General features: G+C 44.2%; 1 protein-coding gene across 3 annotated transcripts; it reads right to left on the reverse strand.

Annotated features, from left to right (window-relative positions):
- Positions 1-1278: 1278 nt before the first annotated feature.
- On the reverse strand, positions 1279-14171 carry LOC144107716 (uncharacterized). Of its 3 annotated transcripts, XM_077640848.1 has the most exons (4): positions 13752-14171; positions 12703-12768; positions 8327-10754; positions 1279-7233 (listed from the first exon to the last, which is right to left on the reverse strand). In XM_077640848.1, the coding sequence occupies exons 3-4, from the start codon at positions 8427-8429 to the stop codon at positions 6494-6496; spliced, it is 843 nt and encodes a 280-aa protein (XP_077496974.1). In that variant the 5' UTR covers positions 8430-10754; positions 12703-12768; positions 13752-14171; the 3' UTR covers positions 1279-6493. The 3 variants fall into 3 exon arrangements, with proteins under 3 accessions (XP_077496974.1, XP_077496973.1, XP_077496975.1); XM_077640847.1 differs by lacking the exons at positions 12703-12768; positions 13752-14171 and adding an exon at positions 11435-11507; XM_077640849.1 differs by lacking the exons at positions 12703-12768; positions 13752-14171 and having other exon boundaries at positions 8327-8380; positions 8782-11507.
- Between the last annotated feature and the right edge of the window lie 10822 nt (positions 14172-24993).

The raw sequence follows: 24993 nt of genomic DNA on the forward strand, positions 1-24993 counted from the left end.
CTCTTTGTACTCTGTTTCGTACATACCAGGCAACGCTGCCAAGGTTAGCGCCTGTTCGCGCATGCTAAGCCCGCGCCAGAAAAGTAGTTTATTTATTTTATTTATTACAATACCCTCAGGGCTCGCAGAGTGTTATAGAGGGGGTGGGTGAAAAAAAAAAAGTACATGTAAAAAGTACAGGCAAAAGGGAAAAAAAAGCAAAAATCACGATGCAGATGCTTGTTCAATGACATACTTGGTGATAAGTGGCTTGACGAATGATGCGTCTTCAATGCATGCGATATGGTGTGGAAGGTGGTTCCACTCAGTGCTAGTCTTCGGTAAGAAAGAATTAAAAAGCACATTTGTTTTACAGGTTGGGATGGCAACTTTATGCGGATGATCAACACGTGATGATACGTATGATGATATAGCAGAAAAAAATTCCTGTTTTAGTGTCGCCATACAACTACAGCGAACACAAGCACATTTCGTTGCGACATTTTTCCTCTTGCCATATTTGCGTACTGCGACACGCATTCTTTGAGAAGCAAGAATTACATGCGGCAGTATGATACGCGGTTAGCAGGGCAAATCGCTCTTACTCAATCCGCGCCCAAAACTTAGTTCACATTCAATGAACATTGCAGCCAGAGGGCCGAACACTGAGCGCCTAACAGCTTCTACCATGATTTTCAAAGCTACCACATCGTTTTATACCGCTCTCTGTTTTCGTCCAAACACTCACCGGAATTTCAAAAAGAAGGAATGATATGTGGCGGAGTTATATGGTTTCGCGGACGCACTACTTTCGTAGCGTATGCAGCGTTGCCTGCAATGTGTGAAACGGAGTATAACTAGGTTCAGCGTTTAGGTGGACATACTTTTGCTCGACACCACGGTCCTACTCTCGACAGCACATACTGGGTCGGCATGTGCGGCCCAGTGGATAGCAGGTCATGCGTGCGGCATGCATACAATGCATGTTTAGGTGGACATGCTTTTCATTTAGTTTCATTGGCGCCCTCCACCAGACAGCACACATATGTGTATGCTATGTATCACTTGCCGCATTTTCCCTCTGCTAGACAGAGGTACAGCTATTTGATGAGCATTGTTCCTCATTGATGCGATACTTGACGGTAGTCGAATTGGCAGATGTAGATTTATTGATTGAGTGATGTGCAAACAGTAGCCAGGCTCACCAGCAGCAGACTGGTTTGTTTGGGCAAAATGCATGTTTTTAATCGCCAGTGGTTTGTTTTCGTCATCCATGTGCTGAGCTTACTACAGTTTGCAATTGAAGTAAAAGATTTATTTCAGAAATTATATAGTACATGAAAAGTGAATGCTATTATAAATAGCATAAGGAGGTCCCAAGGTGAGAAACTTTAAGGGGGACATCCTTAAAATAAGCATGAGGTAATACACCAAAGGAGAACACAAACATCAAAAAAGGCACAAACATCAGAAAAGGCAAACATCATATAAAATTTAGGTGGTTAGAGCACAAAGCACAGTGCACAAAGCACTCAGTAGCAACTGTTTTTTAAAATGAACAGTTTACATTTCATGTACGGGAATGTCACCACGAGAGCTACCAATTTATTTCTGTTTCCGTATGCCAGAGGGCAGACGACATGGTAAAGGGCTGACTGTAGAATCTTTCTGCTGTTGGTGTGTGCCTGAACCGCAGCAAAATATACTCAACTTCATTACAGTCTACATGACACTGACCCAAATGGTAGTGCAAACCTGTCACATGCACTGAAAAAAATCTGAATAAAATGGACTCATTTTCTGCAGAAGTTGTGAAAGCTGACTTGCATGCTAAGCAAAAATGTCTTGTTTTACATCACCAACCATTTATTAGCAGCGCTTTTCTTTGGCCTGCATGATGATATATTTTAAGTATCCAAAATGATGTATCAAGCCTCTGATGACATACAGGCAGAAGTTTAATAAGCTCCCGATTTGCTAAGCACATAAAGAAAGGATCCCAATGGAGTGGCATGCACATCTGTTGGCTCTACAACTTAAGCTCCCGATGATAAACTGATGCGACTGGAACACCATGGTGCAGGAAACGACACAGCCTTATTTGGGGGGTTCTCTATCGCAAGCAGGAAGCATACTGGAATTGGAATTGCATGTGAGCCATACAATTAACACTTGCGATTGTCTAAATTTTTTTTTTTTTTCTGTGACAGAGTACAAGGTGGCAATGGAGTGGGGGTGCATCCTCAATGATGGGACAGTTTACAACAACGTCAAACTAAACATGATGACTAACGCATTGATTTCATCTCTGTGGTGATGCAAAAACTTGCTGCAATCGTGCTGTCCAAATATGCTTGGCAAAGTTTTCCAGTGCCCAAAGGAGAGTAAACTGTGGCTATCATGTATACACAAGTTGCAAAGCTTTCATAGTCCCGTAATCCCCAAGAAAACGCCTGCTCTGTGGCACACTAGTCTGCAACAAAAGGCCGTGCTGGAGAGCACCTCTGGTTTCGGGTCTATAAGGATAGAAAATTTTTCCTGGATGCATGATGTAATGACGTGTTTGGGTGCAAGGAGCCTGGGGGTTCGGCAAGGGCAACTTTTAGATTTCTAGCGGAAAGAGCCAAAGCACTGCACTGGTTTTTAAATAAATTTCAATGGCGCAAGGAAACGGACACAAGAAGAAAAAGATAGAAAGAGAGCCTTGTCTTCCTGTATCCCTGTGTTTGTTCCTTTGCACCACTCAAGTTTAATATGAACCAGCTAGCCCAGCAGCAAGTACTTCTGGTTTTTAAATTTTAGGCAGAACATAAGAGAAGCACATAAGTATCACAAAGAGCAAAACGTAAGGGCAAATGCAATAAAATATTCATGTGAACTAAGCAACACTACAAAGCATCCAGAGATTGAATGGAAGCTCCGAATACATAGGATTTCTCAATAGTACATTCAAATGAATGCTCCTGCAAGCACATCAGCAAATCCACAACCTGTGATCAAACACAAATTATACAGTATTATCTAAGTGGCAATAAACCTGATAGCCAATTATTTTAGAGAACACCCAATGTGAATGAGATCCGGCTTTAATTATTAAATCTCGTCACAACAAAGAATATAGGTTAAAGCAAAATGACAGAAAACAGTTGATATTCACAGCACGAAAACAGACCTTCAATAGCATGCACCTAGTGCTCCACAAAACAATGTGCCATTTATATCTAGTACAGACAATTTTTAGAGCTAGTAATGCAGTTATGCAATGAGAGAACAGGCAGTGAACTTGGAAGAGCCCCAGCGGTGAGACTAAAAATGAAACAGACTTCATACTGTGCGCTCACCCTGGCATCGTGCAGGATGTGGAAGCCCTCGGAAAGGTGCGATGCAGAGACCATGGAATGGTAAGGTGTCGAATTAGCCTAGACTTGACGAGGGAATGCAAGAAACTAGTGAGGCAGAACCCCATCAATGAGTTAACGGTAAGACGGAGAGTAGAAGAGTACAGTATCTCACTGCAGAACAGATATTCAGCTTCATCCAAGAACGACGACCTTAATGTTCAAGCAATGAACGATAATCACACAGCTATCACTACACAGTGCACTGTAGAAGCAGGTGGTAGGATTGATAGACAGGATACCGGCAAGCTATCTGAGGAGACGAAAGATCTTATTAAAAAATACCAAAGCATGAAAGCCTCTAACCCCACTGACAAAAGAACTGGCAGAGTTATCAAAGGTAATCAGTAAGCACAGGGTAACAGCCATAAAGAAGCATAACATGGAGAGAATCAAGCATGCTCTGAAGAACGAACGTAACTTGAAAATGTTCAAGAAGAAACTAGGCATAGGAAAAAACTGATGTATGCGCTAAGAGACGCGGAGTGCAATGCCATTTGTCAATGTCATTTAATTGTCCAGTCATTCTGTGCTTCCGTATTATCACAGATTTCCTCTCTTCAGGTTGTTCTGGATGTGCATTTTTGATGCTAATTTTTCTAGATAGTGTTTCAATTTTAATGAGTGTGCAGTTTTAAATGTTGGCCTATGCTGTTAACCTGTGCTGACTACTGTCTTGTACTATGCCCACAGGGCTGTTGTCAGGTTGCTGAGTACAACTTGTAGCCAACGGGACCATTCAGAGTTGTCTTTGTAACCGCTCTTAAAGAAAAACGAATTGAATTGGTTTGAATAAACAATATGGATAAGACAGTTAAATTAGCTGAATAGCTCTACATAAATCTATACAGTAGCCAATATAATCAGGACAATGATAGAAGTACTGCACACCCACTGGACATCCTACCAGCAACAAAAGAGGAAGTAAAAGAAGCTTTAGGAGCAACGCAGAGGCGGAAAGCAGCTGCTGAGGATCAGGTAACAGCAGATCTGTTGAAGGATGCTGCAAAGATTCCACTACAAAAATGAGCCACACTGTATAAGCAATGCCTTATAACCTCAAGTGTACCAGAATCTCGGAAGAACGCTAACGTCTTAACCCATAAAGAAAGAGATGTCAAAGGCTTGAAAAATTACAGACTGGTCTGCTTACTGTCCGTCGCCTACAAGGTATCTAATACTGTAATCGCCAAAAGAATGAGGACAACCTTAGACTTTAATCAATCAAATGATCTTGCAGGCTTTCGTAAAGGCTGCTCGACAACAGACTATGTTACACTATCAATCATATGATAGAGAAATGCATAGGATATAACCAACTCCTATATATAGCCTTCACGGATTGCGAGAATGCATTTGACTCTGTCGAAACCTCAGTAGTCATGTAGGCATTGCAGAATCGGGGTGTAGATGAGCCTTATGTAGAAATACTGGAAGATATCTATGATAACAGCTGCACAGCCTTCATAGTACTCCATAAAGTCAGCAATAAAATTCCAATAAGGAAGGATGTCAGGCAGGTAGACACGATCTCTGCAATGCTGTTCACCACCTGTTTAGAGGGCGTATTGAAAGACCTGGATTGGAAACAATTGAGGATATGAGTTAATGGACAATACATTAGCAATCTGCGATTTGCTGATGACATTGCCTTGCCATGTCACTCAGGGGATATTCGAATTGCAATGCATTATCAATGACTTAGATGTCCAAAGTCAAAGAGTGGGTCCAAATACATGCAGAAAACTAAAGTGATGTTCAATAGTCTCGGAAAGGAATAGCAGCTTATGATTGGTAGCGAGGTGGTGAAACTGCTAGGGGAATACATCTTCTCAGGGCAGGTAGTGACTGCAGATCCTATCATGAGAGTGAAATCTTCTAAAAATACTTCTAAAAATAGGGTGGAGTGCATTTGGCAAGTTCTCTCAGACCATGAATGGCAGCTTACCAATATACCTCACAAGAAAAGTAAATAACAGCTGTATGTAACCAGCACTCACCTATAGTGCAGAAATATGGAGGCTAACAGAAATGGCTCGACTTTAATTCAAAACAATGCAGCAAGCAATGAAAAAGAAAATGATAGGCATAACATTAACAGACAGGAAGAGGGTAGAGTGGGTCAGGGAACAAAGGTGAGTTTGATTTATAACTATAAATTAAGATGAACAAATTGGTTTTGGGAGGGTATGTAATGCAAAGGCAAGATAACCAATGGTTGTTAAAGGTAGTGGACCGGAATGCAAAAGAAGGCAAGCATAGCAAGAGGTGGCATTAAGTTAGGCAGGGAGATGAAATTAACGAATCTGCAGGGATAAGGTGGCTGCAGTTGGCACAGGACAGAGCTAACTAAAAGGATATAGAAGAAGCTTTTGTCCTCCAGTGGGTGCAATCAGGCTGTTCATGATGTAGATACAGATACTTGAATGCAGATACTCGAGCAGACTTTTTCTCATTTGGTTAAATTGGCAAATAAATCCTAAAGCCTCCAAAGTAAAGGAAGAATTATCATCTTTAACTTGGACTTTTATACCCTCTCCTGTCATTTCCATTACCAGTCCTAGAATATAAACACAGAAGGAATTTCAAAAGAGCAGGCCTCTTTTGTGCTGTAATGCAAACAAATAAAGCTGCAGTGGTAGTGATTTGTGAATTCATCAACAGTTCCCCAAAACCTAATGCAGGAAGAATGCACAATAAAAATAATGGGAGCACCTTCATTGATTTCCACAAAGCTTTTGATGGAGGCAGGGTGCAAAACTGAATTTGTTATATATGTATACTGATTTTGAAAGTCCTTTACAAACTGTTGAAGGTGTTTTAGTGAAAAGAAGTGATGCCATGATTTTATTTTGAAGCACAAAAGATTAACTGCTCAGTAGGCTGGTGTATCTTGTAGATGAAATGCTTATAGAGCAGCTGTGTGCCAGTGAAATCTAAAAGGACATAAATGCCTTTTTAAGACAGATTCGTCAACATGAAAGAAAGCTTACAAATTTAACAAACTATCAATAACATAGGCTGTCAAGCAACAGTTAGAGTAGGTTACATAGCTAGCATGTTTCTAGCTAATGGTAAACAACAAGATACCCAGCAAAACATGCTACCAATGGGTTTCATGGAACACTACAATCTCTTTTGTGTTTAAGTTCTTTGTGACGTGCCAAGTTGCACTTCTCAGAGAAGCTCTTCAGGCACAAGTCGCACTGAAATGGCTTTTCACCGTTGTGGGATCGCACATGTCTCGCAAGTTGTGAATGCTGTGCAAAAACCATGGGACATAGCTGGCACCGATACGGCTTTTCACCTGTGTGGGTTCGGATGTGCAAAACCAGGGTACTCCTTATTGCAAAGGCACTACCACAGTACTGGCAACGATATGGACGTTCACCTGTGTGGGTTCGTAGGTGTTCTATCAGGTTGCTACTCGCAGCAAAGGCACTGGCACAGTAGTCACAACGGTATGGACGTTCGCCAGTGTGAGTACGAAGATGTGCCTCAAGGGTTGCCTTCAGTGCAAAGCTGCTACCACAGTGGTCACAACGATAGGGGCGCTCGCCTGAGTGAGTGCGCTGGTGTACCTTTAGATGGGGCTTTTGTGCAAAGCTGCTACCACAATGGTCACAGAGGTATGGGCGGTCGCCGGTATGAACTCGCAGATGCACCACTAGCTGGCTTCTCTTTGTGAATACCTTTTTGCAGTGGCTGCACTCATGCAGCTTCTTCTTTGTCGGTGTATTCTGCTGGTCACCCATGCTGATAAGAGTAGATTCTATGTAGTTGCTCACAGGGTGCCTCGGATCGGGTGAATCTTGCCCATGAGGTGTGCCATGTCTGCTCCGTGCTATGATCAAACCTGCGTTTTAAAAGCAGAGCACTTTTAATAAAATGCACGAACGAACAATGCCGAGCTCAATTGAAGCTAGACATACAAGAAGTATGTGCAAGACACTTTCATCTATAGCTATGGATATTTATCCAAAGCTACATTCAGTAGAGTGAGTTAAAAAGAATTCAGGTCTGAAGCAAGGTATCACTACTACTAATTCTGCATGTAGCTGAAGAAAACATTTAAGTTTGCAGAAGTGTCATAATTTCCAATATTATTTCGTAGCTTTTTAACCGAGCTAAAATTAGTGCCTTTTACCCATGCGCTTGCGATATTGGTTTCATGATAGACATCTTTTTCAGTTCACCTATGCAGGCTTAAATGTGCCCTAAAGAGAAATCTGAACTAGTCTTTTCAGTGCGGGAACTCGATCTACACATTTCGAGCATTCTTATATATTTCAAATTATTGTCCCGTGCAGCCGATTTCCCTAATTTAAATCGGATCAAACGTCCCAGCTCCCGCCTTTACATGAACTCAATGCTGAAGATAGGAGGAGTCAACCAACGTGTGGTGTTCCTTTCAGCCAGTCCCGTGGCGGCTTCGCTTTCGCATTTATTCTGTTTCTTAGGTTTGTGTGAATAAATAGTTTGTCACAGACAACATTGCTTTAAATTAGGCCCAAGGAAATAAAAACAAGTGTGGACTATTTGGTTTACGTATCACTCCACCGATGGCAGGGCGGCAAGACGCCACGAGACTGGCTGAAAGGCACTGCACGCGTTGTATGACTCTTCCTACCTTCAGTGTTGAGTTAAAAAAAAAAAAAAGGAGTCGAGACGTTTGATCCGATTTAAATTAGGGAAATCGAAAGCACAGGGCAATAATTCGAAGAGTTTAAGAATGCTCACAACGTGTAGACAGAGTTCATGCAGTAAAAAGAGGAGTTCAGATTCCTATTTAATGCACCTTTAATAACCAACATGTGGCAATCAGTGATATTTAGTAAGACAACATGCTGTCATTTACAACTACTACTGTAAACTAAGCTACCTTCATCCTGCTCACTGAATGACAACCTTCAGAAAATGTCCTCTGGAGAAAATCAGCACATTCTAACCTGTTGAATCCTGTCCAGAAGGTACACCAAGTATGTAGTCCCTTGTGCTCCAGCCTGCATTTGAAAGCCATATTATACTAAGACACAGGCCTCCACATGACATGACACGCCTGGTCTTATGCACAAGAGAGAGTGAATGCAGAGTACTATTTCATACAACTGCCTTGGTCAGCGTACATGCATAATTACTGGCTTCATGGGAAGGACTGCATGTGTCTACCTATATAGGCATAAACAGTAGCAAGTTCAGTTATGCTTAGTGACACAACACATTGGTAATACACTCTTTTTTTCATTATCCCTCTTACATCCTTTCAGAGCACTGCTGTGAGCAAAGAATTGCCAAAGCTTACTTGCAACCCACATTTCAGGTGTTTACGAACATGGCCATATGTTCAGTATGGTGCTTACACTACGCTATCTCCAAGAGTGCAGTTAGGCAATATTGTACTTACTCATGTAAGACCTGCCTTGGGGAGAGGCCCACACTCGCATTTTGGGACACAAAAATTGGGGAAGGTAAGAAAATGGAGACCTTGATGACCCGGTTCGTCAATGCACTCTCTCAAATAGGTTCAAGGTGACTGGCATTTCTAACGCCATGGACAGCATGGAAGACTATCGAAATGCGCTGATGAGGCGAGGTCATCATAAAGCAACGAAAGCGACAGCATTGTGGAATGGTAAATAAAAGTAATTGTAACGTGTCATCAGCTGTTGTGTTATTGTGTGCAGAAGTCGCAGCTACATTACAATTTTTACAGGTATTTAATGATGCACGACCTTGACACTCCTGTAAAGCCTGCAACCAGGCAAAATTATAAAAAGTACAGATCTTACATGAGTAAATCCAGTAAATCTGGCACTACGTTGTGCAACAGTGCATAGCATCAAAGAGCAGAGCTCTACAATAACATTCAGCAAAATATTTTTTTCAAATAGCTTCATATTAAAATAAGAACTGCCCAGTTCAAAGGTAATTCAGAGCCCATACCACTATCCCAAATTGAAATCAATACGTGATGAATTACACATATGCAGAATAGCATTCAGTTTTGTGCAAAAGCTTTTAAAAAAAACCTATATGTCAAGGCATACCCCATACGGCAAAATGCCGCTGTTCATTAAAGAAGCCTTAAAAAGTAACCGGAGGTGTTAGAGTGCAGGCTAAATGCTCACAGCAATGAATAATTTTTTTGAAAGTGTCGGTAATGCTATAAGCATGAAGAAAAGAAGTCAGTCACTTGTGACAAAACACAAGGAACCACAGTGTACTCTTCAGCAACACCACCAAAATGCCTATGAACCAGTCAACAGCAGCAAAAACAGTGCAGAGTAGAACTCATCACACAATAATGACAGCACCACTTTTGCACAGTTCGAGTCCTCAGAAAGCTTCAAGCATAGGACAAGCAAATGAAATTGAAAAAAAAAAAAAAATTCAGTACCAAAGTGTCAAAGTCACATTGAATGACTTAAGAAAGCATTTGCAATGACTCGAGACAGTAAAGCGCAAGAATCCAGATAAAGAATGAGGCGTCAAACACAGAGGCCCCCAGAGACTTATTCCTATGGACACAATTTTCTCCCTTGAGGTACCTGCTTTGAGTGGAATTGTAAAAGAACAAGGATTAAAGGAAAGAATTTCATTTGCACACTTCTATTAATTGATCACAAAACAGCACACTTTTCTGCTCTTTCACATGATGTCACACATATAGTGCTTCACAATAATCACTTCTGTTTCAGAGACTTTGCTTTGACCTTCGAGCAACAGGACAGGGTTCGATTCATCCCAATATCTACTAAAAATTGAGCTCCATTTCGCAACCATATTTTTTAAAATCGTGAGTGATGTTTTGAAAACAATAGCCCTTCTTTTTCAAGGGTGAGCACAAGCAGCTTTTTTTTTCTTTCATTTCTCAAAGTGACAGAATGCAGACCAAGCGTATACCGGTGGGAGGTTGCCATTTGATTGGTGCATGTTGTTGGGTGTGTTCTGTACATGCCACAAATCAAATGGGAATCTCTGTCAGTGCCAAATTTCAACACTGCTCCGCTGCTACCTTTTATTCCCTCCTCTTTCCTGAACTCCCCCTTCTTCAGACCATTTAATTATGCATACCGAACCACCAGTTGTCATCCTTGAGAAACGAATGCCATTGTTTATGAAATGGAGTCAGCACACTAAATTTTTGTTCTGAGAATGACACCCTTATTCTCACTAGGTAAAACCCTGCAACTGAAGCAATTGCATTAAAAAAAATCTCCACCACAGTTATTGCATAGGCACGATGCATTGAAACCACTGCACACGCAGTTTTCCAGGTTATAGCATGAAGAAATGGAATCAGGGGGAGGATGGCAGCCGTAGTATTGAAGATTCCTTCCTCCAGCACCTTCTACACTTTGGCTTATCAATATTGGCCTGCAAAATAAAGAATAGTAAAGGAGAGTCATTACAAGAAACGCACAAATGCCACAAGCAGTGGTGCTTGTTTCTATTTGACAAATGACAATTCATAAAGCAGCAGCAGCCAAACACAAAAAACCACATCTGATTACACACTGTCGTCTTGTTTCTTATAAAGGCGTAAAATTCGAAAGCATATGGGCAGGAAAAGAAAAGAACAACTGGCTGGTTTGGTTTGGTTTGGTTTATGGGCGTTTTAAACGTCCCAAAGCGATTCAGGCTATGAAGGACGCCGTAGTGAAGGGCTCCAGAAATTTAGACCACCTGGGGTTCTTTAACATGCACTAACATTACAAGTACATGGGCCTCTAGAATTTCGCTTCATCGAAATGCGGCTGCTGTGGCCGAAATCGAACCCATGTCTTTCAGGTCAGTAGCAGAGTGCCGTAACCACTAAGCCACCGTGGCGGCTAGAAGTGCAACTGGCATTGCGTATGAAAAATAAGACTACAAATGATAGAAAATTATGTTTCCTAGATGTTAAAATGCAATGTCACGTGTGGAATCTCTTACAGTGCTTTTCATTTTAGCCAAGCTGGTTTGGCTAGTTCTCCCGGCACAATCAGATGGGCTCTCAAGCACCTAACTTTACATATGTGATTAGCTGAAAGTACTGCTTTAAAGGATACACGCACAAAGGTAAGGCCTAAATAGGTTGGCAGCAGTATATTGCTTTCGAAGATTCTTCCTCAGTCAAGTTGCACTCTTTGTCCTGCGAATTCAAATAGAGCAGAGCAGCCTAAAAGTAGCTGGAAAACCCCAAAGCCAACACAGCACTGTTTAATGAGCACTTATAATGCAGCAGGCATCATGGATTTTTCTGGGAAACAGATATTTCCCTTTAATGAAGGACAATGAATTTCGTGTTCGGCAAATTATTACACAGTACACGCAATACAAGCATGGGGCACTTAGCTAGATAGCATACTAGATAGCTTTCTCAGAAAACAAGACCTGATTAAGAAACACCAAAGTATGAAAGCATCTAACCCCATAGATAGTATGCAGCTGAAAGAACTGTCAAAGCTAATCAATAAGCATAAGGTAAATGATGTAAGGAAGTATAATGTGGAGACGATTGAGCAGGATCTAAACAAAAGAGATAGCCTGAAAGGAGTCGAGAGGAAATTAGACACTAGCAAAAATCAGACACACGCCCTAAGAGAAAAACAGGACGATGCTGTTACCAATATGGATAAGATAGTTACAATAATTGCAGAGTTCTAAAGAGATCTCTGCAGTAGTCAATATAATAAGAGCGGTAATCATGAAGTCAGTGGGGTAGAAAAATTGGCGATCCCGTCGATGACGACCGAGGAAGTAGAGAAAGCTCTTAAAATAAAATTAGAAGTGGGACATATGTTAAGGTTCTGGAAAATATCTATAGCAGTTGCATAGCGACAATACTCCTTCACAGGTAAAGTGATAAAATAGCAATCAGGAAGGGTGCCTGGTAGGGAAACACAATGCCTACAGTACAATTTGCCACATGTTTCAGGAGGCATCCAGGAGAACTGAAATGGGAAGAGTTACGTATAAAAGCTAGTGGAGAATACCTCAGCGACCCGCTGATGACATTGCCTTGCTATGTAACTCGGGGGCCAAGTTGCAAAGCATGACTAAGGACCCAGAAAGGCAAAACAGAAGGATGGGTCGAAAAAATTATGAAATACAAAACAATGTAGGGAACAGTTCAAAATAGGCAGTGAAGCACTGGTAGTGATAAGGGAATAGATATACATAGAGCAGGTAGTGAACACAGATCCGGACCACGAGAATGAAATAACAAGGAGAATAAGAATGAGGCAGAGTGTATTTGGCAGGCACTCTAGGTAATGAATAGCAGTTTGCCATTATCCCTCAAGAGGAAAGTATATAACAGCTGTTTCTCAGTGGTACTTACCTACAAGATGGAAACGTGGAGGCAAACGAAAAGTGTTGAGCTTAAAATTGCGGACAGCATGGAGAGCTGTGAAAAGGAGAACAGTATGTGTAATAAGAGACAGGGAGAAAGCAGAATGGGGCAGGGAAGACATGCGAATTAATGATTTCTTAGTTGAAATCAAGAATAAGAAACGGGTATGGGCAGGGCATGTGATGCAAAGGGAAGATAACCAACGGTCCTTGAAGGAATGAAGTAGATTCCAAGAGGGAGCAAGCATAGTAGAGGGCTTCAGATTGTCAGGTGGGTGTATGAGATTCGGCCGTTTGCAGGGATATAGTGTCCACAGCTGGCACAAGACAGGGCTAACTGGGGGGACATGGGAGAGGACTTCGCACTGCATAGTTAGGCTGATGATAATGATGAATGGCACCTGTATTTGAAAAGCATCTGGTTGCGCTAATAGCTCAATGCATGTGCAAGCAGTAGACAATACAGCAAATGGGTGTGCTAATTTTCAAGCTTTGAACAGTAAGGCACATGGAATGTAAGCTTGGAAGCAGCTGAAAGGTTGATCTTAGGAGCCTGTAGCCCCTGGTCCGCATTGTGATCTGCAATATCAAGCAGAGTAAGACAAAATATGTACCCAAAGAACCTAAATGCTACTTATTGAGGTGTTTATGTAATATGCGGATTAAACAATCATAATCTGGTAGCTGTTAATTTCAATGGGCAGATTAGTTAATCTCAGCAGCCTTGAGTAATAACTGCTATTTCCAAAGAAGCAGTGCTTATTAAAATACAGATTTGCACCGGGTGCCAGACAGAAATGACTTTGTTACTGATGCAGGAATATGATTCATCACAATTTGAAATATGCTGTTTTCGTAGGTTTCCCACAATAAAACCAGCTGGAGGGACCTAAACGCAGTGAACACAGAATGGCACTGGGTTTTGAAAGTTTCCTCAGCGCCATGGGTGCACTGCCTTGCCACGAGATCAGCACACATCTAAAAAAGAAACTCGATCCTCTGGTTTCAGCATAGCGAACACCGCACAGGTTGGCTTACCGCCAGAGCCCTGTCACCACACAGTGAGCTTGAGTTGGTCATGATCTATCGCTGCGTTCCGGGCATCCAAAGCGAATGGCTGTGTTTCGTTTTTGTTGTCTCTTGCGGCAGCGGGATTCAGGTTTGAGCTGTTTGCAGCGTGCCGCACATCTCTGCTAGGATACTAGGCGTGCAGGGGTTTCGGCTCGTTGTCGTGAGTCGTTTCCGGGGATCAACGCACAAAGGAACGCAGAAAATCCGCCTTGATATCCACGATTCTGTTGCGAAAATCGCCATCGATTCTAAATCTACCGCGACTAGAAAGCGCGACTACAAGGTGCTGTCACTGATATGTTTCACTAACATACGTTTGGCTACTTTCCCTTCCAGTAGTTCACTCTACTTCCAATAAGAAACTCTATGCTTCCTCCCATAGAGCTTTCCTCCATTGATGATCATTCGCGATGCTGCTACTGCCTCCGCAGCTGAGATCGATAGAAAACTCGCATTGGTGCTCAGTTTCTGTTTTTTTCTGAATTGCTTCGGAAGCACAGAATTTTTATTTATGTTAATACTTATTTTGAACGATAATTAACACTAGGCAAAAAATCTTAGTGGTCTCATTCAACTTTGGTCCCAGAAGCACGCAGTAGCACAGTAGCCATTTATCGATGCTCACGGATGGCCGCGCCATCTAGAAAGGATCAGTGAAAGCTCTCGCTCAATATCACTCATGCACCCGAGGAGGAAGTGAGTTTTCCTTCCTCCGTGAACGCGCCGGGAATGTCGCAATTATCTTCTAGAGAGCGTTCCTCTTCCTGCTTCTCTTAAACCATTGAATTTCTCTCTCGGACGGTCATATCTAAGGATTTTCTTTTGTATCTGTTTCACTGATTTTGTTGCCCGGCTGTTGCGCGTCTTGTCAACAAACTGAATTGGCTGTATTGGCTATTGGGGAAGACCGCGGCGGCAGCGTTTCGATGGTGGCGAAACGCAAAGGCGCCCGTGTGCTGTGCGATGTCAGTGCACATCAAAGATACCCAGGTGGTCGAAATTATTCTGGAACCCTCCACTACGGCACCTCTTTCTTCCTTTCTTCTTTCACTCCCTGCTTTATCCCTTCTCTTACGGCGCGGTTCAGGTGTCACCGATATGTGAGACAGATACTGCGCCATTTCCTTTCCCCAAAAAACAAATTTTTCCATTTTTCGAAAGGAAATGGCGCAGTATCAGTCTCGCATATCGGCCGACACCTGGACCGCGCCGTAAGGAAAGGGATAAAGGAGGGCTGAGAGAGGAAAGGAAGAAACTCAACAAACTCGAAGTGTACAAACGATTGCAACTTGAACAGAGTTTACATTGTTTACCACGGGCGTCACTTCAATCCGACAATCGTTTATCAATCGTAATCGTAGCAGTAAGACCGTCGGAAAAAGATGTTTTTTTTTTTTAGCTCCAGCATCATCGTCCGAAACTGGGTGCTTTTGTATTACTGGTTCGTTTCTTGGAAGGGTGCTTGTATGCATGGTGTATGGCGGTAGTTTTAAACCACGGTAGGTGGTAGCAGGCTAGAGCAGAGCCTAAGGAGGCGCTGGCTAGAGGGATTGCCGTAGGGCTTTGTTTAGTTATTTTGGTGGGCTTTTATGTTAGGACGTCGACCGGACGATGGATCGAGACGCTAGGAAAGCCACGGGGGTTGAGAGCTAGTGCAGTGCGAGTAGTGAAAGCGTTGGCGGTATCTGGACGAGACAGACTTCGAGGGCTATGTAAGAGATTTAAGGAGGCCGTTCGGGCAACGGGAGGGGAATGGACAGCTAGACTCAAGGAACTCAAAGCGACAAGAAGGTGCTGAAGGTGGAGCGAGAACAATCGCTACATACAATAAACACTGTTCCGTAATGAAACGCGCGCCATAGAAGGCTCTTCACAGCTAAACCGGTGAAATGTTCGAACTCAAATTTTGCACAGAAATGACATTTGGTCGGCAGAAGTGCTTTATAACGTATTTGTCTGGAGTACTTGCCTGAATCGATTAGAAGAAGTCGGATATTAGCATCGTCTGCGGCGACGCCGAAACGAACAGGCTACTCTCTCAGCAACTGCACTGGTGGCGCCATCTCGTCGGCCGACCGTGAAGATTAGGTAAAAGATAGTGGGGAGAAGTCATTTGCGGGAGGTTTGAAGACTCTTCAGCAACTGCTTTATCAGTGATCACAAATAGCTTAGTTTGGCCAAAACTGCACTAAGTGCACTAAGTTTGAAGACTTTCGTGGTACAGCATCCTCAAAGTGGGGATGTGTACGCTTAGAGAGGCCTCTGAGAGGGTGTATGTGAGCACATGCACAACCCCAGAGGTCCACAGACAGTCTAGCTGGTTGGAAAGGAAGGTCGCTGAGGCTAACCGTGTCAGTAGGGTAATGAGTCGACGACTTGGATATGGCGTAGTGGACGTTAACAGCGACATGTACGAGGCCATCTCCCACACTTTTGTACAAGATGGTGACACTACAGCAGTCACACTGGCGAAAGGATAAGGAGTAGGACACATTGCCAGACAACAGGTTTTTTGGGAGCACCCAGGGCCCTGAGGGCACCAACGTAGACAAGGACGAACTGAGGGAAGAACTAAGAGCAAAGAAACGTAGGATCCGTAGGAGAAGAAATAGAGAGATACGCCAGTGCCAAATTAATTCAGGCATAGAGTACTTTAATATGCAAGGTGGCAGGAATATACTGACATGGGAGGAATCAGAAGAAGAGCCAAGGCAGGAGGAATTAATGATATATGGTTTAGTGGGAACACATCTTAGGGATATGGAGAAACCATCCCATAATCCTGACTACGCATGGGAATAACGCAATAAACAGAGGGCAGCCGAAAGGAGGGTGGAATTGGGGCATTCATTCATAAAAGCATGAATTAGCAAAGGGTCAGACAGGAATGGAAGAAACATCTTTAGCTAAAAGGAAAAGTGGCAGGGGAGCAAACACTCCTTGTCTCTGTATGCCTGTGGACAGGAGCTAATGGCAAAGAGTAAAACAGAAAAACTGTAGGATATATAGCAAGCGACATTGATGAGCTAGAAGGAGAGGACAAGATAATTATACTAGGCGACATGAATGCACACATGACAGCAAAATGCACAGTGACGGCTGAATTCAATTCAAAGATGCAATGGAAAGCGGATCAGTCTAAAAGCGAAATGTACAACCAATACGGCTAACGAATATTTTTCAAATTACATATCATATGTTCGCCTGTTCATATTTAATCCTTTATGTCTCTCCTATTAACCCTGTCTTTTTCCAGCTGCGGCCACCGTAGTACTGCTGGCAGTACTGTTGGCAGAGCAATCTAAATACTATCTCATCGAATATTCTACAACAGGAAAACTAAGCTCGTTTGCGTGCACGCACACAATGTACTTCGAGCGCAGTAGTTTCTACCTCCTTGGGACGAATATCTGGATTCGCCCACTGAAGGTTCTTTGTTCTGGCCCTCTTAGCGCCGCTACTTGTTACAAGAGAGGCGGGCTTTTTTTTTTCTTTAGCACAAGTACTTCCATGCCTAGACATTGCTGAAGAAATATTTATGATTATGGTCTCACCTTAAATGGCGCCTTCCCACGATGGGGAACAAAATATAGCGTTTTTGGTCTGGACTGCTTTTCACGGGAGCTACCATGGAAGCATGTGCATTTTATCACCGCTATATTCTTTGTGTGTCTACTACTTTCCCCTCTTCTCAGATCACCAGGTTAAAAATTGCAGGGGACACATGCTCACCAGAAGGGTATAACGAAGTAGCGTTAATGTCCATACTAAATTTGTCATTCTCTGTTTTACATTCATGGATTCCTGGGAGTTACCACACCACTCTTGGATCAGCGGTGCAGCCGTTAAACGATGAGCCACTGCCCTGCGATATCAGCTGCTGCCGCGGGTGGGGACTTATGAGACACGAAGGAAGGATGAAGAAACATCTATTTAAGCAAGCGAGATTAATGATCTTGAGGTTGAGTGGTTGCATGGCCTCCGCATTCCAGGACTCCACTGGCCATGGCCGCTTGATGAATTTGTTGGACGAGCGCTTCTTGTCCCGCCAGGGCGTCGCCTGACAGCTCAAATGACGAGCCATGCGCCTTTTAAGTGCTAAGATTTGCACCAGCACCCTAAGGAGATGTTGAAGTGTGGGACATTGCCGGCGCACAAGGCACAGACGGAACGATATGTTAGTGGGTACATTTTGCTGCACCTTTGTTGCTTTGGGAATGTGCTTGAATAAGTCTCGCCACTGCGTTTTCAGTGCTCAGCTTTTTGTGAGAGGGATGATAAATCTTGCGGGTAAGTCACTGGATCTTGGGGCGTGCGCCGTAATTGGATGGCAGGGCCACGAAGGTAAAGGATGGGGATTGATCGGAAGAATAGTGTTGCCAAGGTAATTCGGAGGAACGCAGGAGGAATCTACAAGTTCCCCGGCTCCACAGACCTCTATGTTTAAGGCCAGAATATCCCAGAGAGCAGCAAGACAAGGACTGTGGGTTTTTGCGTCCAGAGCAACCCGAAATCCTCCCACACTATCTAAACCCGAGCAACCTCTCGCGACCTTATGGAAACAATGAATAACTGCGCAAAAAAGGACGGGACAAGAGAGAAGAATCACACGAGGCAAGCGCAGACTAACAACTGGTTTAATGCACCAACGCCTCCTTCCTTCGACAACAAAGTGCATGCGCACCAACCACAAAGACAAAAGCCATAATCATCTAGTCAATCCAAGAAACTCCAACTCCTGGTGCAATAAACCAATTGTTAGTCTGCGCTTGTCTCGTGTGATTCTTCGCTCTTGTCCCGTCCTTTTTGCGCAGTTATTCATTGTTTCCATAATGTCGTACCAACTAGCCCCTCACCGCACTCTTTTAGATTTCATCTCTCGCGACCGCCGGCACTCATGGTAGGCTGTTTACACACAATCTGGTGGGCTGGCTGTAATGACGTCACAAGTTCACTTGACCCAGATGGCCTGCTTATGTTGCTTCTCTGGGGATTTTTCGCACACGCCGCCGACCGCCACGACGATGTGTTTCCCGCTGATGTTTACTGAGGTAAACGACAACAACGGGACCCTTAACGCTACCGCGTTAATATGGGTGATCCTCCCACACTTCCTGCTATATATGAAATGCGACCAAATAATGAGGTGCGCGCTGACGCATCTAGGCGAGATGCAGTGCGAATGCAAACTAACTTGAAATCCTTATAAGGAATTTCAGCATTTAAAAACTGAGTTAGGTGTAGATATACGTAGCTATGTGTAAATCACGTGACGATACCAGCTCTGTTGTGTACAATAGTAACATTTATTGACCGCATCTTCTGGGCCGAAATGCCCTCAGCGTAGTGGTTCCAGTCGTAGGAACGGGGCGTAAAATTGCAGTGGCGGCGGCTGCGACCCACCCTGCGGTTCCAAGCAGTGGCGCCCCTGCTAGGCACCCGGAATGGTACCGCGGCAACAGCCAGGGAATCTACGTCCGCGGAGCTCCCCATTTGGCTCCGGGGGCGGCCGGACTTCGCGGAGACTGGTATGTGGGGAAGCCGTTCGCGGACAGCCACTGGGCGATGAAGATGAGCCGCGACACGACGATGTAGCACGTGGCGGCGATCACCACCAGGACTGCTAAAATGAGGCACGCCCGCGGCATGTTCACCGCGTCACGCTGGACCAGAGGGAAGACGCCGTCTGGCGTCGACGGCTGCGGCGAGTGCCCGGGCTCGTCTCCAATGCGCGGCTCCTCTCGTTGCAGCTCCATTTCGTCCGCCTCCGGTAGTACCCTGTACGAACCACTCCTGTCGTTCGCCGTTGGCGATGGCGTTCGCACCGGGGTCCTCATTGATGGCAGTCGGGAGATTTACGTCTATCCCAGGGCTTGTGGGCTTGTCCTTCGAGCTTGGCTCGCCCTGCTCACGTGCGGCATGAGGTGGCGCCGCCCTCTTTATCGTTCACTTCCGGCGTCTGAAAAAAGCTGCGTTCTTTCAGTCGCAAGCCATGGACATTGCCAGAAGATATTTTCTGGTGGGGATTCTTCGTTTTCTCTCTATTTCTTGCTAAGGCACTGTATGCTAATGCAAATTATAAAAGGAAAAACACATTGCTGACAGCAGGTGTGCAGTGACCCGATATTCGGCGTCGGAGAAGATGACGAAGACGTGAGGGGTGCAGCAAGTAGAGACCAAAATGCTGTCCGTTATTTCACGGTCAATATTGTTCTGTTGTTTTTATTCATTGATTTTTCAAAATTCACGATTGGTGCTACAACTTTGTCGTCATCTTCCATGGACACTTCTTTGTTTATTCAACTATACCTTGGCCAATCCCGCCGCGTGGGTATGTGCCATATACCTGGGGTGAAGAAGAAGAAGAAGAAGAAGAAGAAGAAGAAGAAGAAGAAGAAGAAGAAGAAGAAGAAGAAGAAGAAGAAGAAGAAGAAGAAGAAGAAGAAGAAGAAGAAGAAGAAGAAGAAGAAGAAGAAGAAGAAGAAGAAGAAGAGTAGGGTCGATGAAGACATCTTGGCCTTAGTTTGAGCAGCCCGCTCTTGCTATCATTTGGCGCCACCACCTTTGGGTTCAGCCACAGATCTGTTTGCACCGCTGTTCAAAATTTCCTGATAGAATCTCACCGACTGCCTTGCTAAGTGTTCCAACCTTTTCTTTTCTATCAATTATTACATTTTGACTAAATCATTAATATTTAATCCCTCTCTTTATTATTATTCTTAAAATTTTAAAATCAAAACACTCATCCCTTTTCTGTTCATGACGAAAAATTCACCGGTGTTGCGCTCCCACGTGCTTTTCCTTTTTGTTAACTGCGTTCAGGTGAATAGCCACCCGATTCTTGGCCGATCCCCCAGTGTGGGTATGTGCCATCTTTTGATAGGCTAACAACAACAACAACAACATCAGAGTGGGTAGTTCCCTAGGGTACAAACAAACATCAAAATAGTGACGGAAGGAAAAAGCAAATTAGCGCAATATGCTTCTATGGGCTCTCATTAGACGGAACTAGAATTTTACTTGTACCGGAGAGAGAGATAATTTTGCTACAGAGCACTTTGGCCTTCGAAGGTAGGCCTTTTATTTTGAAAGTCCAGCGCTGGCTATAATCTTTCGCGCGAGCCGGGCCAGCAGAAGTTGGTGGCTGGGCAGGAGGAGGGACAGCCACTAGTTGCACGAGGCTCTTGTGAGGTAGTGGATTGGCAGTTGGGGGTACTACTCACATATTCTCAGACCATGTCGTAGGGAGTCGGGGAGTCTGCGCATAAGCTACAAGTTGGAGGTGTGCCGGCGGGGAGGGCTGGCTCGTTGGTTCTGTGGCGTCAGGAAAATGTCTGTCTAGCTGCCCATATAAGACAACTTCCTTTCTCGAGAGTGTATGCTGAGGGGGGGGGGGGGGGGGGGGGGGGGTCTCACGGTGCACAGGTAAGTTGTTTCCGTAAAGGAAATGCGTGCTCGAAACCTGTGCCGCCCCACGGACGGAAAGGTGAGGTACTGTTGTGGTCAAACGCTTGTATTTTAAAACAAATTTTTCTGCCATCTCAGGTTTGTGCTTTGTTTAAACTTACTCTACCAAAAGTCTATTCGGTGCCACGGGTCACTTTACAATCTGTCTGCACGAAAACAATTGTTCAGTGCCCCTCTCAGATCAAGCTAAAAATTTCTGAAGCGGACCGCAAAGGCGTGTCTCCTGCTTACATGTCGATCCTCCATCGCCTTCACCTTCACCGTCATGTCAGCTACGTCAGAAAAGTCATCAGCTACTACAACTCTAAGAGCTTCGTGATCGTTGTCCTCCCAGGTTTTCGACCTGCCCAGATTGAGTAGCAGCCAACGTCTACAGGATCATATCGCGGTCTAAGCCGACGAACTGTCCTTTGTCTTCCAGACCAGCGACCGTTTTGAGGTCTTTCTCGCCTGCTCGCGACTGTGCTCTTGTTAGCTATACCTACAGGAGACCTATCATCAGGTGTCCGTTACTATACCTGTCAGTTTCCGCCTACCCTCTCCCGAGTTCCTTACTTCTCAGTGGCGCAACAGGTGAATAATATATTCCAAATTTCCCAATCGTAAGCGATTTTGAAGACGAGGTCACCTTGAACGGATTCGGTCTCTGCAATCATCAGCTGAAAAAAAAAGTCGTACTCGACATAATTCTACGAACTACCATAGCCCGCTGGTCATTTGCAAGCATATTTCAGTAAGGAAATGGGTAGCACACGTACGCAAGAGTACTTGGGTTGTAAGGTAGGACTCCAAAACCAAGGTCCCTCAAACTGTAAGTCTTCGTTCCTCTTGAGGGGTATACGACTAAAATGCCATTCATAATCTGAGAGTAATTGTCAAGTGCGCACCATCCTTTCTTATTCTGGTTCTTCTCGATGTCAGTTGTGGTGCAACGGTACAACTATCCGCACCTACGTGTGCGGGTGTGCGCGAATAATTGGGCTTTTCTGAGTGTCTGTGTAGATTTTTTTGTTACAAATAGCCTTCGGAAGCCCACGGGATCTCTGCGACGCCTGTCGGTTGCAAGCGGTGAAGCTACAGAATCCAATCCGATCTATGGAATCAGCGTCATCTCCAGAAACCGTCCAAGCTGATGATGACGATGATAAGAATTCGCTTAGACGAAGGAGGCGTCGCCAAGTGGTACAACAGCTAGCTGCCGGTAATTATTCATTAAACAATGATTAACAACCTTTTCTCCGCGTGTATCAGTTAAATAAAATGTCATGAATGACGAAAGTTTCAGGTAAACTCCAGCAAATTCCAGTGTAATAATCGATTCGGGTTTCTAACAGAAATACTCGGGGTGATTTTGCAAATAGTATTGGTTAAAAAGTCCTGGAACTTAAATGGCGGAGCCTAGGTGAATAAAAAAGAGAATTATAATAAGCGCATGCTGATAAGTATGCTGTTCGTGCCTAAGGAAGAAGAAGCATCGCGATGGCTGGTGAGCCAGCGATTTTCGCTCCACTATTTTAGCGTGCAGAACGATAATTACACCGGATAAAATGTGATTAGGTGTCGTAGGCGACTCCAAGTATCCATGGGTTGTGCGGTGGTCATGTGGGAGCTGGTATCCATCATCTTTCAAAATGTAGTGTTCCTGTTACGTTAGCACATACGATCTGCCTTCTCCAACTTACTTTATGTCTGAGCGGGTTCTGGCAAGCGTATGACAACTTCTCTTCCTCACATTTTTCTGTATCTCTCGGTTCATGCATGACAAAACTCGTGTGAAGGGACTCCTGCATTTCATCAAGTTATTTCATGTCTCTCGCAACAGGCGCAGCGTAATACTTCGGCTATTTATATTCTTCACAAGAAATTACTGCTAGAGAAGCAGCTTATCACGCGCTAAACTAAGCCGCACAAATATGAGGGTGTTCTGAGCCTTCAGTAAACCGTGGTGTGCAGCCTCAGAATGTAAAAATGTCTAGTTACCTTTTAAAACTGGCCGCCGCGGTGGCTCAGTAATTCCTCATCGCAATGTCGAATTACTGAGCCACCGCGGCGGTCAGTACGCCGGGCGCACAGCACGGTTTACTGCAAGGATTACTTCAAAGAAAACATATTTAAGCTGCGTGAAGTGTACAAGGAGCTATGTTTTCGAGATGGTTATCGAGTTGATGGGAGACTTGTGTTCTTTGAAACAGTTTTGATTTTCGCGAATTAGTGAAACGCATGTCCGCTCTTAATGTTTAGGAATGTAGCACAGAACATGCTTGTGAAATGCTGTAAATTTTCGAAACAGGCAATAAAGACAAAAAAAAAAAAGCCGCGGTGGCTCAGTGGTTACGGCGCTCGGCTGCTGACCCGAAAGACGCGGGTTCGATCCCGGCCGCGTGGTTGAATTTCGATGGAGGCTAAATTCTGGAGGCCCGTGTACTATGCGATGTCAGTTGAAGTTCAAGAACCCCAGGTGGTCGAAATTTCCATAGCCCTTCACTACGGCGTCCCTCATAGCCTGAGCCGCTTCGAGGCGTTAAACCCCAATAAACCATAAACCTTTTGAAACTTTGTGTTCGAGAGCCAGTGAATGTCTTCCCAAGGTTGCAGACACGCGCCTGGCAGAGCCATGAATAACCGAAATTTTCAGAGACCAATATATCCAATATTTGTCTCACTCCCCCCCACCCCCCACCCAATCTGCTGTGTGATGTAAGCAAATTTTCATTGCCGCTTACGTGTGAACTTGTTATTGATCATTGACTGATCAGTTGATTGATTGATTGATTGATTGACTGATTGATTGATTGATCGATCATCGGTCGACGAGAAAGAGCTTTTAACTCCTGGTGCTCTCATTGCATATACTGAAGATGATGCTGCTTCCGGCGTCGCGAGTACCAGTACCGGTATGTTCATCTTCTGGCTTCGGCCAAAAGCTTGCGTTGCCTAAACCAGCACGTACCGACAGTCCTTTCTGAGTGGCCGGATCCGTTATATACGGACAAAACAGAGATGAATTATTGTCACAGCTGTTTTCTTAGGTATAGCATTAATAATTGCTTGATGATGTGCTGCTTTGACATTGCCTCAGCTATGTTACCTCTATAAGGGTGCGATGCATTTTTTCCCCTCTTTTATCCGCTTCGACGTGCTTCGTTACTCCTCCTTTCCACGCCTTTTTCACTTGCATGTGCAGGTTTATAATTTGTATTCATCGTTCGAGGCCGGCGTATCATACGAAGCCTGGACGTTTTTCTCTCGCGAGCAAAGGGCCCCACTCGGCTAATACGCCAAGTCCCCAAGGCATGCATAGGCAGTTTAGTAAACTCTCAGCATATGGGAACAATGAAACTGCGCAAAAAGGACGGGACAAGAGAGAAGAGCCTTTTCTCTTCTCTCTTGTCCCGTCCTTTTTGCGCAGTTTTTCATTGTTCCCATAATGTTGTAGCAACTAGCCCCTCACCGCACTCTTCTAAACTATCAGCGTACAGCCGTCAGTAGCACCATCTGCAATGTTGCCAACAAACTTTGACGCGGTCATTTATCTCAACCTGCTGAACCTATTTTGACGCTCTTGCTACTCGAACAAAAATGCCTACAGGCCAACATTTACGTCAGTTGTTCTGTTCCCTTCACAGGAAAGTCCGAGTAAGTTTGTTTTCTCCTCATGAGGCTTCTATGCCATCGCATAAAATGCCACTCAGAAGTTTGGGGCTGACGTTTCGTGGGAAGCTGACCACAACCGAATTACAGT

Source organism: Amblyomma americanum, chromosome 10 (genome assembly GCF_052857255.1).
Source record: "Amblyomma americanum isolate KBUSLIRL-KWMA chromosome 10, ASM5285725v1, whole genome shotgun sequence".
Lineage (NCBI taxonomy): Eukaryota > Metazoa > Arthropoda > Arachnida > Ixodida > Ixodidae > Amblyomma > Amblyomma americanum.